The sequence below is a fragment of the Cololabis saira genome, chromosome 17, assembly GCF_033807715.1.
Source record: "Cololabis saira isolate AMF1-May2022 chromosome 17, fColSai1.1, whole genome shotgun sequence".
NCBI classification, from domain to species: Eukaryota; Metazoa; Chordata; class Actinopteri; order Beloniformes; family Belonidae; genus Cololabis; species Cololabis saira.
This window is the reverse complement of record NC_084603.1, coordinates 36,445,088-36,462,626: the sequence shown is the minus strand read 5'-3', so window position 1 is coordinate 36,462,626 and position 17,539 is coordinate 36,445,088. Positions and strand designations below refer to the sequence as shown.

General features: G+C 40.7%; 1 protein-coding gene across 1 annotated transcript in view; it reads right to left on the bottom strand.

Annotated features, from left to right (window-relative positions):
• LOC133463576 (probable E3 ubiquitin-protein ligase HECTD2) overlaps positions 1-17,539 on the bottom strand; it is a 92,666-nt gene that overhangs the window by 38,847 nt on the left and 36,280 nt on the right. The window contains exons 15-17 of the mRNA XM_061745170.1: positions 7,918-7,982; positions 4,086-4,179; positions 1,993-2,067 (exon numbers count right to left, since the gene is read on the bottom strand). Of these exons, the coding sequence (XP_061601154.1) occupies positions 1,993-2,067; positions 4,086-4,179; positions 7,918-7,982 (234 nt within the window). The remainder of the gene's footprint in view (positions 1-1,992; positions 2,068-4,085; positions 4,180-7,917; positions 7,983-17,539) is intronic.

The following is a 17,539-nucleotide window of genomic DNA, read 5'->3' as shown; positions in this document are numbered from 1 at the left end:
GAGTGTGCTACAACTTACTGGATTACTGCTCTTAAAGCCAAGGTCAAACATGATGAATATACAACCCCAAATTGGAGAAGTTGGGCAAAAACAGGAGTGATTCTTGAGCTGCTCGGTGGTGCAGTGGGTTAAGCAGCGGCTCATGTACTGAGGCTACAGTCCTGCAGAGGTTGCACTGCAAAAATTCAAAATCTTAACAAGAATATTTGTCATATTTCTAGTTGAAATGTCTCACTTTTAGTAAAAAAAATCTCATTACACTTAAAACAAGACTCATCACTGGAAAAAACAACTATTTTCACCCTTTTCAAGTAGATTTTCACTTAAAATAAGTAGAAAAATCTGCCAGTGGAAGATTTTTTAACTTGTAATGAGAAGATAAATCTTGTCCCACTGGCAGATTTTTCTGGTAATGACTCTTGTTTTAAGTGTAATGAGATTTTTTTGACTAAAAATGAGACATTTTAACTAGAAATAAGACAAATATTCCTGGTAAGATTTTGAGTTTTTGCAGTGTGCAGATTTGAATCCCGATCTCTTTGCTACATGTCATCCCCATTCTCTCTCTCTACCCCCTTCCTTGTGCTTTTTATTATTTTACCTCTTTTCTCATCATTTTATATCATTTTATTATTTATTTACTGTTTAATTGTGTCTTTCTGCTTTTAATGTAGATGTAAAGCACTTTGAATTACCTTGTCTTGAATTGTGCTTTACAAATAAACTTGCCTTGCCTTCCTGTCTGAAACTTGAATAAAGGGCCAGTAGAGCCAAAAAAGATCTTAAAACAACAAAAAAACCGGAGGGATTCTTGAACTGAGTTGGACTTTTGTTTTCTTGCAGACAGCAAACACGTTCGGACCAACGTCTGGGCGACTTTGGTCTCTCGTGGATCAGTTTCCCCCGTAGGCCAGATGTGTCCAGGAGATCATGAACTGGGCCGAACTTTTGGTGTTTTGGCATGTGTTGTACGGCCCAGATTTCCTCAGCTACGGTGTTGTGACCCAGATGAACAGAGAAAGGGAAGGACTGGGCCGTGTCTGGTGCACATGCAGCCACACTCATACTGGTTCAGAGCTGTCATCAATCACCACATGTGGGCCGGGTTCGGGCCGACCAATCTCTCCTAGCTGGGTATAAACTTATCATATTCATGTTTTTTTCTCATTATCAAAGAGGGAACTACCAGAATCATAAATCTGTCTTTTATTCTAGCAAAAGTCTCTGATTAAATCATGAAAGTGTCTCAACAAACTCTCAGTAAAACCCGGGAATTGTCTGTACACTGCAAAAACTCCAAATCTTACCAGGAATATTTGTCTTATTTCTAGTTAAAATGTCTAATTTTTAGTCAAAAAATCTCATTACACTTAAAACAAGAGTCATTACCAGAAAAATAACTTCTTATTTGACAATTTTCACCTGTTTCAAGTAAATTTTCACTTGAAATAAGTAGAAAAATCTGCCAGTGGGACAAGATTTATCTTCTCATTACAAGCAAAAAAAATCTTGTTCCACTGGCAGATTTTTCTACTTATTTTAAGTAAAAATCTACTTGAAACAGTTAAAAAAAAATTGTTTTTGTGATGAGTCTTGTTTTAAGTGTAATGAGATTTTTTTTTACTAAAAATGAGACATTTTAACTAGAAATAAGACACATATTCTTGTTAAGATTTTGAGTTTTTGCAGTGTAGATGCATTTTGATTCATATTCAGTTCAAAACCCAGATGGAAGTGGCTCCTCTAGTGTATTAAGTGCTTAAGTGCTTAAACTGAATAAACGCTCATCTGTTTCTCTGCTTGACATTTGACCAATCTTCTGGATGACATCAGCGGGCCTGATCCAGGTCATCATGTGGTCCCATATCAACTTTAATGAAATCACACAGCAGTGGAAACAGCTACACACATTTCTGAGCGCCGTCGCACACTTTGGAGTCCGTCCGTGCAAGTTCTTTCTAGTATTTCCCTCTTGTGTGGAGAGCTTCTCACCTGGAAGGTGAGGTAGAAGTCCTCCTCCACATTCCCCTCGTAGCTCAGCAGCTCGGCCAGGCCGTGGGCCAGATCCTGCAGAGACACACACCATCAAAGTCTGCTGGCTGTTCATGCACTTGTGTGAGAAACTCAAACAGAGCAGCACTTAAGGCTGGGAACGGGGGGGACGGAGGGGCCGAGGCGCTGCAGCGTAGCCTCGGGGGCTCCGTTTAGCAGGTTTAGCATGCCGCCGTTTCCAAAGAGGAGCCTTCAGTGGAGCAGCAACGCGAAGCAGCAACGCGCCGCAGCGCTGTCGGCTACTGGTCTGAGGGAAGACTGAAGGCCTTTGTCTTTTAAATCAGTTTATTTCTCACAATCTAATTCACAGATTTCATAATCGTTGAAGTAAAAGAAGCGAAACCTGCATCTGCTGACTGAGCACTGACGTGAATGTTGTGGAGTCACCAGACTTTTGGTGCTGACACCAAACCCTACCTGATACCCTGCAGTTACTCAACGACAGAGCCGGTTATAGCCCGGCCAGTGTGTGTGTGTGTGTGTGTGTGTGTGTGTGTGTGTGTGTGTGTGTGTGTGTGAGAGAGAGAGTGACCTTGGAAAGGTTTGAATGTGCCGCAGCCTGTGGATCAGGTAACTTCTGCCTGTGTTGAGGCCGTTCATCAATTTCTCTGGCAGTGAAATGTTACGTAAGTTACACAGGGAGACTTATTTAACAAGTTAGGGCTTATTTTTATCTCTGCTCCAGAATAGAACTTGGATCTCCTGCTCAGTCTTCAGTAAGAAAGTGCTTGATAGCAGGTACAATAACTCTAAACGTTGTAAATCAACTCTACATATACAGCAAAAATGAATAAGTGCCTGTGAAGATCACTTAAAGGATGAATTTAAACGTTCTGTTACCTCCATCGCAGTCACATTTTTGTAAAAAACCACCACACAATGAACCTGATATTTAACTTTATCATTATTATTATTATTAATCCATCATGCATCCACCTTTTTTTCATCTGTCCTCATTACCATCAAGTTAAATACAGACTCTTAAAAGTAAAAGATAGAGAGTAAGTGGACACAAGGAACGCAAACGTTGAACTCTGGCGCCATCACGTGGCAGATAACAAAAAACGCAGCTGAAAGAACAGGAGAACAAGTTTTTCTCAAAGTCTTTGACATCACTCAGATAAAACATGCTGGTTTTGCAGAACAACTCCTGGGTACGTAATGCTCGTGGAACTTGTGTTCACGACACCAGCCCCATCACTGGAGACACGAAGGTTTCTGCTCCAAACCTCTTACTGTCAATGTCACAAACAGAGGTGTCAAGTAACAAAGTACAAATACTTTGTTATCTTACTTAAGTAGAAATTTTGGTTATCTATACTTCACTGGAGTAATTATTTAGACGACTTTTTACTTTTACTCCTTACATTTTCACGCAATTATCTGTACTTTTTACTCCTTACATTTTAAAAACAGCCTCGTTACTCTATTTCATTTCGACCTTTAACAAAAAAACTATCCAGTTAAATTGCTCCATCCGGATAGAGTGAATTTGGTTGTGGTTGTTTCAGATGTTCTTGTCCAGTTTTGTTCTTACATCCGTTCCCTCAGATTCCTGCAACTAAACTTGGATGTACATTCCAATAAAGGTTAGGATAAATGATAACATGCCTCTGAAGTTTGACTTTTTGCACCATTACAATACTTATAGGCAACTAGTCATCATATCTGCTGCTCTCTGAAACACATGTTAATGCTCAATAGTACACATATATGGTTCTTTAATATATTTGCATTATACTAAGATGCATTCATTTTCAATGGCTTTTGTCCTTAATGGCTTTTCCCCCTTACATTACTTTTACTTTTATACTTTAAGTAGTTTTGAAACCAGTACTTTTATACTTTTACTTGAGTAAAAAACTTGAGTTGATACTTCAACTTCTACAGGAGTATTTTTAAACTCTAGTATCTATACTTCTAGTATACTTCTTCTATTACTCCTGAGTAATGAATGTGAATACTGAAGACACCTCTGGTCACAAAACATTGATAGTTACTGCCTGAGACTCAGCAGATGCTGACACGCTTACCGGCATTATCTGCTGCAGATCGTCCAACGTGGTGGTTGCCATGCCAACGAAGGCATTTTGGTCACAAGGTGTAGTGGGTGGAGTGAGGAGTTTCCTGGAAGGATAAAATAAATAGGAACAGGAAAGTGAAAGGTTACCTTATATTCCTTCAAATCATTTTGGCGGTACGAAGGAAACGTTTGCAACGCTGCAACAGCAAGGCTGCAGGGAAACATACAAACATGTTTACAGAAGTGTGGTGCCACACAAGCACCCCCATGTTGGTACATCCATCGTTATCAGCTTTTTCTTGAAGCGGTTATAACTTTATCCGTCTCTCACATGGTTTTGGTGATGTAGATTCGCTGCCGTGTTTGGGATCATCGTCCGCTTGCGTGAAACCAGTTGAAACCAGTACTGGAGTTGAGGGGGGGTGAGGGGGGATGAGGGGGGATGGAGACCCCCCTGAAATAAAAACGGTCCAAATCATCCCCCCTGTAAAACTGTCATCCCCCCTTTCCATCCCTTATGTAATTTCATCAATGAATGTGGTTTTACTGCTATTTCAACATTTAGAGTCATCACCAGAAAAATAACTCCAGAAAAATAACTTATTTGACAATTTTCACCTGTTTCAAGTAAATTTTCACTTGAAATAAATAGGAAAATCTGCCAGTGGGACAAGATTTATCTTCTTATTGCAAGCAAAAAAATCTTGTTCCACTGGCAAATTTTTCTACTTATTTCAAGTGAAAATCTACTTGAAACAGGTGAAAATTGTTGTTTTTTCCAGTGACGAGTCTTGTTTTAAGTGTAATAAGATTTTTTTACTAAAATGAGACATTTTAACTAGAAATAAGACAAATATTCTTGTTCAGATTGTGAGTTTTTGCAGTGATCCATTTTACTTATCCTGTGAAGGACAGAGTCATATTGATAAGTTCAGAAAAGTGTTTTTTATTGTTGTGTTTTGATGTATTTGATGTAAGCCCAGTGGATATTCAAAGCTTACAGAAGGCTGCATTTAACTGCTGCTATGTCATTCCTGCAGTATTTCTGCAGGTGTTTTGGTCAGTGCTATTATTTGTAATATATTATATTATTTGTAATCAGCACAAATTATCTGTCCCCATATGATAAAATCCACCATCCCCCCTGATTTTTTTTTACAACTCGAGTACTGGTTGCAACGAAACTTTATCTGTCAGACAGACGTCCTCACACCTGTCATCACGAGAGTACTGGTGTGCAGAGGAGGTCATGGTCCACTCCGGGACTGCAAGGAACATGGTTCTGGACTTTAAGACCATGCCACTCCCCTTTGGTCTCATCTGTCCGCGGGACAGGAGAAATCTCCTAGTTTGTGCAGATGCAGTCTGTGTTTCTATGTTCTCTCTAGACAGAAAGGTTTTTCTACTGGAAACTCCTCCCAACAAACCGTCCTGGTTCAGTCTGTTAAAAATGGCGGCGTCTTTAACTTCAACATTGAACACGCTCCGCAAGACCTGCAGGCGCTGCTGGCTTTTTCTTTTTCTTTGTGTTTCCAGAGCTCAGCCTGACCTGGGGAGAAATGTGAGGGGATGTCTAGACCTGGTGAGTGAGTGAGTGAGTGAGTGAGTGAGTGAGTGAGTGAGTGAGTGAGTGAGTGAGTGAGTGAGTGAGTGAGTGAGTGAGTGAGTGAGTGAGTGAGTGAGTGAGTGAGTGAGTGAGTGAGTGAGTGAGTGAGTGAGTGAGTGAGTGAGTGAGTGAGTGAGTGAGAAAAGAAGGAATGAAGGAAGGGAGAAAAGATGGAAGGAAGGAAAGAAGGAAGTAAGGAAGAAAGGAGAAAAGAAGGAAAGAAGGAAGGAAGTAGGAAAGGGAGTAAGGAAGGAAGAAAAGATGGAAGGGAGGAAAGAAGGGAGAAAAGATGGAAGGAAGGGAGAAAGGAAGGAAAGAAGGAAGGAAGTAGGAAAGGGAGTAAGGAAGGGAGAAAAGATGGAAGGGGGGAAGGAAGAAAAGATGGAAGGAAGGAAGGAAGGAAGTAGGAAAGGGAGTAAGGAAGGGAGAAAAGATGGAAGGAAGGAAGGAAGGAAGTAGGAAAGGGAGTAAGGAAGGGAGAAAAGATGGAAGGGAGGAAAGACGGAAGGGAGGGAGAAAGTAAGGAAATAATGGAGAAAATGAAAGAAAGAAGGGAGGGAAGAAGGAAGGAATGGAGAAAATAAGGAAAGAAGGAAGGAAAAGCAAAGAAGTTAATAAAGGAACGAATGACGAAAGGGAGGTAGGAAGAAAAAAGAGTAAAGGAGGATAAAAAAGGAGGAAAAGAGGAAAGGAAGAAGGAAGGAGAGAGCATGGCAGGAGGAAAGAAGAATTGGGTCATTTTGACCCAAAGAGAGCACAAGGGTTAATGGATTGATTCATTTGTTAAAATGTGACCATGATATCACAATAACATACCAGCTACGATAAAGGATTCCATCCTTTACAAGAACATATTTGATGTTTAGATTTGGTCTTGGGGGGGAAACTGTTTCACTGCTAATTTGTCTTCTTTATAACGCAGACTGAGAGGAACTTGAGTTGTTCCAACAGCAGCCATTCTGACTCTGGAAGTGCTGTTGACGTTGGCGGTGACGTCACTGCCGTGCTGGTCCAACGTCATGTGTGACACGAGCCCCCGAGGAACTTGGAGAGTCCATGGGAGAGGTCTTGCATGACTTGGCTGAAATCCCTCCAGAAGGAGAGGTTCAAAAGGAACTGGAGCATTTACATCAGAGCTTTTCCTCGTGGTGGTGTGTCGCCCCATCGCCCTTATGAACAAACCGCCTGAAGGGAGAAATATATATTTTGTGTCCTGGAAATGCCCTGAATTCCCAAAACACAGTCTCAGTCCGGTCGATGGATGCTCATATCAGCTCTGCACCTGCTGTTTACTAACAAATGTAACTGTGAGAGAGGCACCCCCTATGTGGCTTGTTCACACGGGACTGAGTTCCCGTGGGACGCTAGCTACGTGGCGATAGGCCAAGACTTATAAAGACGGAGACAGCCGGAAGTTCGGGCAGAGTCAGCTGCGGGTTTTGTGCACGACGCCCAGCCGGGTTTTTTTGGCCACTCTGTCCAGGACTGTCAGCTCTCCAGTCTCCTGTGTCGAGGTAAGAGTTATTAAGGCCTAGCCCTGTGTAATTGTCTATTGCTCTATCATTTGTGGGGGACAACTTGACACATTTATCCTAGCAAAAGAGCAATTGTGTGTGTGTCTTCTATGCGCACTGCTTGCTAATAAATGTATTCATATATCATTATAGCAAAAGCGAGTGTGTGTGTGTGATTCATTTAGTGTTGCCGACCACTCTCGAGCCTTAATTGATTTTCTCCCAAAACACCGCCTCTGGTCTCTTCTTGAATTCTATGTTGGTATCATTCACTTCTGGAGTTTTCCGCCATGGGAAACGATAGTGAGACCTCCTGCACGACTTGGAGACGAAGATAAAAATGTAAACCTTTTCTTCTGGCGTGATAAGGATGGATAGGATTAAGAACGAGCACGTGTAAGGAGCAGCCGGGGTCGGAATCCTTGGAGATGCAGTAAGAACGGCTAGAATGAGATGGTTCAGACGTATAGAGAGGCGGAATAACAACAACTACATTGGTAGAACACTGGACATGGAGTTGACAGGCAGAAGAAAAACGGTGTGATGAAAGAAGATAAGCGGTTGGTTGGTGTGAGAAAGGACGATGCAGAGGACATAGTTAGGAGACAGATGATTTACTGTTGCAACGGCTGATGGGAAAAGTTTGGAGAAGAAGAGGTAGACGTAGATAGGCCTGCAACGTCAGAAACGCTGTGGAGGAAAGACCAGTGGGAAGCTCCTACCTGTAGCAGTAGAGGGGGAAGTGGATGTCCAGAGCAATGCTGTTGTAGACGGCTAAGCCCATCAGCTGGGAACGTATCACGTTAAGGAAGAAACACACAAACTTCAATAGAAAAGACAGTTCACAAACAAATGAACGTGCTGCTTTCCCCCCAGAAGTTCTAGCTCTTTGTTGGAACAAAACTCCTGTAAAGGTCCCGGGGTTTCCACTTCATTATATAATTTGCATTTCATGAGTTCAGAGACGACAAGCCACGTCCTTTAGAGAAGACTCTCGGTGAAAGGTTAGCTAGTAAAGATCTACGTAATAATAAAGACTTGGTTCTAAAGGGTGCCATAAGAAAACTTAAAACGTTTCTGTTCAGTAAACATCTAGTTAGTGTTTAGTAAACCTCTAGTTAGTGTTATTAAACCTCTAGTTAGTGTTTAGTAAACCTCTAGTTAGTGTTAGTAAACCTCTAGTTAGTGTTATTAAACCTCTAGTTATTGTTTAGTAAACCTCTAGTTAGTGTTAGTAAACCTCTAATTAGTGTTAGTAAACCTCTAGTTAGTGTTTAGTAAACCTCTAGTTAGTGTTAGTAAACCACTACTTAGTGTAAACTCTAGTGTGTTAGAGTCAGTAGTCATAGTTGCAGCTATAGAACAAGACTATAATAGTTAGTCTCAAATATAGCTTTGTGGTAGATATGCTGCTATAGGCCAATGCTGCAGGGGGGACATGAACAATGCCCCTCACCAGTGCAGTGCCCCTCACCCTTCTTCTCTTCTCTTCTTCTCTTCCATTTTCATTTATTGATTATACGTATCTCATAGCCATCATTTTTGTCCATCGTTCTTGTAGTTTGTAGTGCTGGTCTGCCCCCCCCTTTCTCTTGTGTGTGTATGTCTGCAGGCCAGAGCTTCAGGAGCTGCATCCTGACCTGCAGTCCCCCCTCTGATCATCCCACTGCTGCTTCCACCCGTCCAGTTGTAGATGTCTGCTATATGCTTTCTGACATCATGGCCTTATAGTTAACATGTTTTGAGCTTTTCCTCAAAAGTCAACAGCTCCTTGGGCTCTTAATGAGATGTCTAGTAAATGTTTTGGTCAATTCAATTTTATTTATATAGCGTCTAATACAACAAAAGTTGTCTCTAGGCGCTTTCCAGAGACCCAGAACATAAACCCCCGAGCAATTATTACATAAACAATGGCAGGTAAAAACTCCCCTAGTGGGAGAAAAGCCTTAAGCCAAACAGTGGCAAGAAAAACTCCCCTTTAGGAGGAAAGAAACCTGGATCATAAGGAGTCGGACTGGGGGGTCGGGGACATCAAAAGACAGACATACTGTACAACAGCTGCTTGTTCACCCATCTCTTCACAGGTTGTTTGGGGGTGGAGTCAGACACTCCATCGCCCACTTTTGTCACTTTTTCCCACTTTTACCTCATTTAACCTTTTCTACCAAGAGGCTATTTTTGAGATTCTTGTAAAAAAGGAAAAAAAGAAGGCATTCCTTTGCACTCTGCAAGGTCTAAGAGTCCAGAGAATACCGTGCATGTATTTGTAGCATCTAACAAGTGTGTGAGAGCGCTGGTGCAGCATGCTCTTCTTCTTGCCATGTGTTCACTTAACCGCTCAGAGTTTTGGTGCTTTGTTTAGGTGGAAATGGTATTTCTAGACTCAAGAGCGGAGCCGTTTCCTGTAGGCTTGGCATGCCAGCTCATGAGATGCGGCTGTTTCACCCTGATAAATCATGCTGCGTTTGCAGCCGAAGTGGCTAAGGTCGCGGGTGGAGATGAAGATGAGGTACAGTAGCTGGGTGCTGCTACTCAGGTCTGGCTCTGTGGCGTCACATCTCCCTGAAAATCTAAAATACTCAAAATCAAGAAAAAAAAAAAAACACGGTTTCAGGAAGTTCCACCCAAACACATGCTCTGGAGCACAGAGAGGCTTTTCTTTTTCATCACCTGCTCCCTTAAAGACGAGAAAAAGTCAAGTGTGTTTAGGTTGGAGGAGCTGGCAAGTGTGTGTGTGTGTGTGTGTGTGTGTGTGTGTGTGTGTGTGTGTGTGTGTGTGTTCATGTGGCAAACGTCAAATCCACCTGCATTTTTTTCCTTTCGTTATATTTAAGAGTTGGTGGCCCAGAGTGTGCGCACGTGGACACGCACTCAGAGGAACTGTTCTCACATATGGTGAACATATGTAGTGTACATTTATGTGTGGGTGTGTGTGTGTGTGTGTGTGTGTGGACTAAATGCCACAGATTACATGTAGGTGGAGCACACACACACACATACACACACACCGCCACAGACACACGTATAAATAAACCCGGTCTGTGCGCCCCTGTTCCCCCCACAGGCACCGACATGAAAATAAACATACAGTATATAATTACCACAATCATTGAGGTCATTACTGTGTTACACACACACACACACACACACACACACACACACACACACACACACACACACACACACACACACACACACACACACACACACACACTCATTAGTGTGACTGAAAGCCTTTCGAGGCCCGTGTTCATATATCTTCACTTTATGTGACAGGCGTGAATAAAGCTGTCTCTCTCTCTCTCTCTCTTTAATCACCTCGCTCGCCCAGCGGCTCTGTTTCACATTATTTCTGCTGACCTCCTTCAGTCTGCCAGACGGCGTCTGAAAACCCTCCTCCTCGCTACGACAGACGGACAGAGTTACAGCCCGTCGGCGAGCAGCAGACTTCCTCTGCAAGATTCTGCAAAACTAAAGGCTCATCAGACACTCTGATCGGAGCCGTTAGGCCGCAATCACGGCCTGATTAGTCTGGAGAAAATAGATGCTTTCAAACACATCTATGTGACTCATCTGATCACAGTTGGTTGATCTGTCAGGCAAATACACCCTCACAGAACCAGCAACGTTACTCACATGCCGTCTTTTCTTTAAAAAAAAGTCATAATATCAAGGAATCAAGATACCTGTTTGGTTTGCTGAGTGTAGCTGCACGAAAAGCTAAGAAGTGGCTTAAGCCAGACGCTCCTTCATTAGATGATTGGTACGACATTATTTACAATATCTTTGTAATGGAGAGGATAACGTTCTCTACGAGGCTGCAACAATCCAAATTTGAAGCAATCTGGGAAGATTGGAAAAGTTATATTTCCCTGAGACGCCCTGCTTTCGTTTGAGATGTATTTCATTTACCCATTTATCTTTATATGAAGTTTTCATTTTTTTTCTCTTTATGTTAATGAAAACACCCCATGTTTATACCCCCCTAAACGTGCCCAAAAAGTCACCAAATTTGGCACGCAAGCCAGGCCTGGCAAAAAATGTGATATTTAATGGTTTGCATTAATAGGCGTGGCAAAATGGCTCAACAGCGCCCCCTAGAAAACTTTGTGCCTCAAGCCCCACAATACGGTTTGACGTACATGCACGAAAATCGGTACACACCTGTATCATGTCGCAACTTAAAGAAAAGTCTCCTGGCGCCATGGCCGAAATTGAACAGGAAGTCGGTCATTTTGAATTAATCGTGTCATTTTGCTGCAATTTATGCAATTTATGCAATTTCTTTGGCCGCTTCTTCGCCCGAACCGTAACGTGCACCCAGGTGTGTTATACATCAAAATGTGCGTCTCGATCCTGCGACTACGTGCATTACTTTTCTCTTTCAAAAGCGTTACCGTTGCGACGATAGATTTTTAATGGTTTGACATAAAGACTCGTGGGTGGTGTCATCGGACTCGGTTTTGAGTCCTTGGCCATACTTGGTGCAAATTAGCCCCGCCCCTTCATCTGATTGGTCCATATTTGATAGTTCCTACTTTCTGCTATAACTTTTGAATAGTTTGATATAGAGAGTCGTGGGTGGTTTCATCCACTAAATGTCCAAGCCTGAAGAATCACACACACACACACACACACACACACACACACACACAAACTTTACATGATTACGTAGCACATTTCAGATATTAAATATATATTTCCTGAGCTGAATACGAGGATCCATTTATAGAAAGCAGAAATATTTGCTCAAAGTTTCATCATCTTCCTCCACGTTGGAATCGTCGGTGGCTCCAAATACTGGGCCGTGATAACTCAAACAACCCTCATTTAAGACTGTGATTAGATCAGGTCTGGAATCAGGGCAGGGCCCACATTTAAGGCGAGCCTCGGACTAAATCAGCACAAACTGGCCCACGAAGAAAAAGAAATAATCCTGCGGTGCAGTAAAAGGTAGGACATAAAGATAACATCTTTCAGAAGCCGCGGCCGGTCCTGCCAAAGATAAGCTGCTGCTGGTTTCTGGTTGGGCTGCGGTTGAAAATGAGAACGGTTCCTTCAACAATGCGGAGGCTGGTACTGCTGCTGCATGATGGGAGTCTTGTGTGGTCAACCACACTCACATGCAGAAGACTGACATCTTAACCGGCCGTCAGACGGTCCACATTTCTGGGTGTCCGGAGTCCAGACGCCCAGGGGCCGACGCAAAACACTGTTTAGTGACTACGATGATGATGTTTCATTCGCTTGCACTGTTATCCTGTTGTCCACATGTTGTAAAACCTCAAATTATAAAAGGTTGGGATGCTATGAAACAAAGAAAAATTAAAGCTGCAAGCAGTGATGAACGGGCCCTCGCACCCTTCTGCACGTTCAGGCTGCAGTGGAAGCTTTTATGACTTGTATGTAAATTCTTCAGGCTTGGACATTAAGTGGATGACACCAGCCAGGACTCTCTATATCAAACCATTCAAAAGTTATGGCAGAAAGTAGGAACTATCAAATATGGACCAATCAGATGAAGGCGGGGCGCGCTTTTTGGCGTCTAGCGTCGCCACGGTAACGCTTTTGACTGAGAAAAATAATGCCCATCGTCGCAGGATGGAGACGAACATTTTGATGTATAACACACCTGGGTGCACGTTACGGTTCGGGCGAAGAAGCGGCTGAAGGAATGGCATAAATTGCGCCAAAATTACACGATTAATTCAAAATGGCCGACATCCTGTTCGGTTTCGGCCATGGCACCAAGAGACTTTTCTTTAAATTGTGACATGATACAGGTGTGTACCGATTTTCGTGCATGTACGTCAAACCGTATTGTGGGGCTTGAGGAACAAAGTTTTCTAGGGGGCGCTGTTGAGCCATTAGGCCACGGCCATTAATGCAAACCATTAAATATCAAATTTTCCGCCAGGCCTGGCTTGCGTGCAAAATTTGGTGACTTTTGGGGCACGTTTAGGGGGGCAAAAAGGCCCTCATTTCGTCGGAAAAATAAAAAAAACCAAGGATAAGGAAAAAATTCTTACATACCATAGGGCCTTCGGGCCCTAATAAAGTTTATTTACATGGAGCCAAAATATTGTTTTTCATTGATTTATTTTTATTTGCTTTAGCTCATTCCCCAAGCGCAGGTTGTTTCGGTATTGTACGGTACGCAATTATTGTTTATTGTAATTATTGTGTATTGCAGTTATTGTTTTTATTGTTTTATTATTGTCTCTAAAGTGATCTTAAAGCCTTTTTTGAGACCACTGGAGAGTGTTAATAGGATTAATCCAATAAAAAAAGCAAATAAGCAGAACAAGCAGGAGGGTGCCTGGAAAACCTCGGCCTAGTTCCCAAAAGTTAGCTATTTTAGCTAAGTTGAGCTACTTTCTGTTAATTGTGACTCCATCTGCTCATCCACCCTCAGTTCTGATGTCACGACTGCAACAACGTTCAAAACCAGCTATAGGAGCTCAAGGTTTTCAGAGTGAGAACTCCAGAGTTGGGTAGTAACGAGTTACATTTACTCTGTTACATTTACTTGAATAAGTTTTGGGAAATGTTGTACTTTTAGGAGTAGTTTTGAATCACAATACTTTTTACTTTTACTTGAGTAGATTTGTGAAGAAGAAACTGTTACTCTTCCTCCGCTACATTAGGCTACGTTGAGCTGTTACTTTTCTTTTATTCCTTTTATCCACGTACGCGTCAATCTCATGACATCACTGGGTGATTCTTTGGGAAAAATGTTTGTTTTTGCATGTTTTGTCACATTTACACAGACTCAAACACACACAGAGTTTCTATGAGTTCATGTTTGTTCTAGTTCTGTCTGGTTAAAAAAGAAAAGTACAAAGGCTTGAAATTTTGTGCTACTTGTGGTTAATTTATTTTTTTATTCTGTTATTATTTTATTTATTTTATTATTTATTAAAGTACTTGAATTTACTTTAAGATTATTTTAATTTAAGCTATTTTTTATTAATTTTAATTATTTTTTTTATTTTATTGATTTAATTTGCCTGAAGATGATTATTTTGTACTTTTGTCTGTTTGAATGGTTTTGTTAATAAATAAATCAGACGTTACTCAACAGTTACTCAGTACTTGAGCAGTTTTTTCACCAAGTACTTTTTTACTTTTACTCAAGTAATTATTTGGATGACTACTTTTTACTTCTACTTGAGTCACATTATTCTGAACAGTACTTTTACTTGAGTACAATTTTTGGCTCCTCTACCCACCTCTGGAGAACTATAACTAACTAACTAGTCTATCAAACAACATCCAACATGAGAAAGGACGGCGCACCACCTTATTGGCATATTATCTATAAAGCAGAAACAACTGTGCTCTATTTGGTCCTTATTCACAGCACAGACACTGAGCCCAACCGTTCTAGTACTAAGGAGCTAAAGTTAACCACAGCCAGGGTTGCCAACCTTCCCCTTGAAAAACGGAATCGTCCCGTATTTATAAACTAAAGTACGCGTCTCGTATTGAGCTGAAAAGGGACGCACTTTGTCCCGTATTACTGTGAGAGTCAAAAAATAGTCATTAAATGCCAATGGAAAATGGCATTGAGCTGTTGAGTTCATAATTAATTTTTTTTCTGTTTTACTCCAACTGTAGCTACAGTCATGGCCTTTGAGGCACAAATATGTCTACAAGTTTTCTACAGACTTTCTGTTTGCACTCTTGTTGTTGCACTAAACTGGCACTATTACAGAATGGATGTTCTGCTTTCTCTCTATTGTTTTATATAAATTTATACAATTTTATGTTAAGCAGGACAGGTTTCTGTTTAAGAAAGATACTTATTTTATTCAGTTCATTTTGTTATTTTGTATTAAAGTGAATTGCTGGATAATAATTTGTTTTCCATGTGTTCATTCATGGCATTCAAAAATATGTATCTAATTCAAATCAGATTCCAGTCTAATTAAAACTAAGTTTAATTAACTAACTAACTATCAACTAATTAAACTAATTAGTTAAAAAATCGTTTCACTCACAAAAAAAGGGGCTAAAATAATTCACCACGCCAGGAAAAGTGAAGGCAATCTGGTTGGCCGACCCTGCAGATTTTATATCATTTTATCTAATGATGTACATCCAAATCTGGCCATGGACCCGTTTCCTTGAACCAGGCTCTAAATATGTTTATTTCTGCTCCAAAGTTGGACGAGTTCTGCGGAGACGGACTTGCTTTGTCGAGCCAAACTCTAGTGGCCGAAGCAGAAACTACAGTTACTTCCAGACTGGCGACAGCTCTGAAAACCAGATGCTCCTGCTTGTTCCACTATCAAGAGTTGCAAACCGTACTGCAAAAAGTGCACTGTACCACACTGCAAAAACTCAAAATCTTACCAGGAATATTTGTCTTATTTCTAGTTAAAATGTCAAATTTTTAGTCAAAAAATCTCATTACACTTAAAACAAGAGTCATTACCAGAAAAATAACTTATTTGACAATTTTCACCTGTTTCAAGTAAATTTTCACTTGAAATAAGTAGAAAAATCTGCCAGTGGGACAAGATTTATCTTCTCATTACAAGCAAAAAAATATTGTTCCACTGGCAGATTTTTCTACTTATTTTAAGTGAAAATCTACTTGAAACAGGTGAAAATTGTTGTTTTTTCCAGTGAGGAGTTTTGTTTTAAGTGTAATGAGATTTTTTTTGACTAAAAATGAGACATTTTAACTATAAATAAGACAAATATTCCTGTTAAGATTTTGAGTTCTTGCAGTGCACAGCTACTGGTTTTTGGCGTACTTCTGCTGGCGAGCCAGAACCAGACATACGATACGCTTAAAGGTGGAAAACTGCTAGATGTCCTTCACTGTTGCTCCTTTTTTAAGCTACTTGTGTTATTTTGTCCTTGATTTTACTGACTTGGGTGTCACTCAGGCATGACGTTGCGCTGTTGCCAAGGTAACTAAAACCATCCTGCTACAGTAGTAAAAACACAAAGCTTTACTGTCACTACTTTTTCTTGTGAATGACTTGCAGACCTGCCTACCTGCAGTCTGCTTTGCATCTAGATGTATGGAGAAAGCACTGAACTCTGCTGTCAGCAGCTGAAGCAGTACTTGGCTCTACTTCCACCCACGTCTTAGTTTACTGATGTTTGTCCCTTTTCCTGCAGCAGAAATGTCAGACCCTTAACTTGCCCACTTTGCATATGGGTCTCCTTATGCAGAAGGGCAAAGAATTCCAGTCTGCAGCTAATGGTTAAAACATGTACGCCTTGTGCTTCCCAGGACGTGATGATTGCCAGAATATAAAGAGGGAACTGTGTTAAAAGAAAATTCCCTCTCAGCCCTTCCACGTGTTCCTTTCAAGTATCTGGACTCAGGTGATTAAACTGCAGTTATGCAAGTCTTTCTCCGTTTTTCCTTTCAGGAACTTGTTTGTACCCTCCATTTTCACTTCAGCGTTATTTGTCTGTACATTGGAGAGAGAAAAAAAGTAACTCCTTGGGATTGACTTGTTTTCTGCATTAATTCACCATAAAATGTGTTCTAATCTTCATCTAAGACACAGATAAACCCCAATGTGTTTATGCTCTAAAATGCTCATTAAAATGTTTTGCATCTTTACTTAAACAAGCCCATTAAACACTAACCATGGTGGAAGGAAAAAGTAACTCAACTCATATACAGAATAATGACTTTAACTGAAGCCAGCTGGAGTCGGAGCTGTGCACACCTGGAGTCCAGTTGAAGGAAGGAGTTTGGAAGTTTAGAGCTACTTTTGATAGTTTGTGTGAATCAGATGATTTCAGAATCCACAAGTCTATCATGTGGGGTTCCTCAGGGCTCAGATCTGGGACCCAACCTGTTCCATATGTACATTCTCCCTCTACGACTGATAAGTAAGCAATTCCCTGATGTTTCTTATCTTTTCTATGCTGATGATTAACAGCTTTACTGTTCTTTTATACCCACAGAATTTGTCAAGTTCACAGCAAAAACTCAAAATCTTACCAGGAATATTTTTCTTATTTCTAGTTCAAATGTCTAATTTTTAGTCAAAAAATCTCATTACACTTAAAACAAGAGTCATTACCAGAAAAATAGCTAGTTATTTGACAATTTTCACCTGTTTCAAGTAAATTTTCACTTGAAATAAGTAGAAAAATCTGCCAGTGGAACAAGTTTTATCTTCTCATTACAAGCAAAAAAAGTTTCATTGGCAGATTTTTCTACTTATTTTAAGTGAAAATCTACTTGAAACAGGTGAAAATTGTTGTTTTTTCCAGTGATGAGTCTTGTTTTAAGTGTAATGAGATTATTTTGACTAAAAATTTGACATTTTAACTAGAAATAAGACAAATATTCTTGTTAAGATT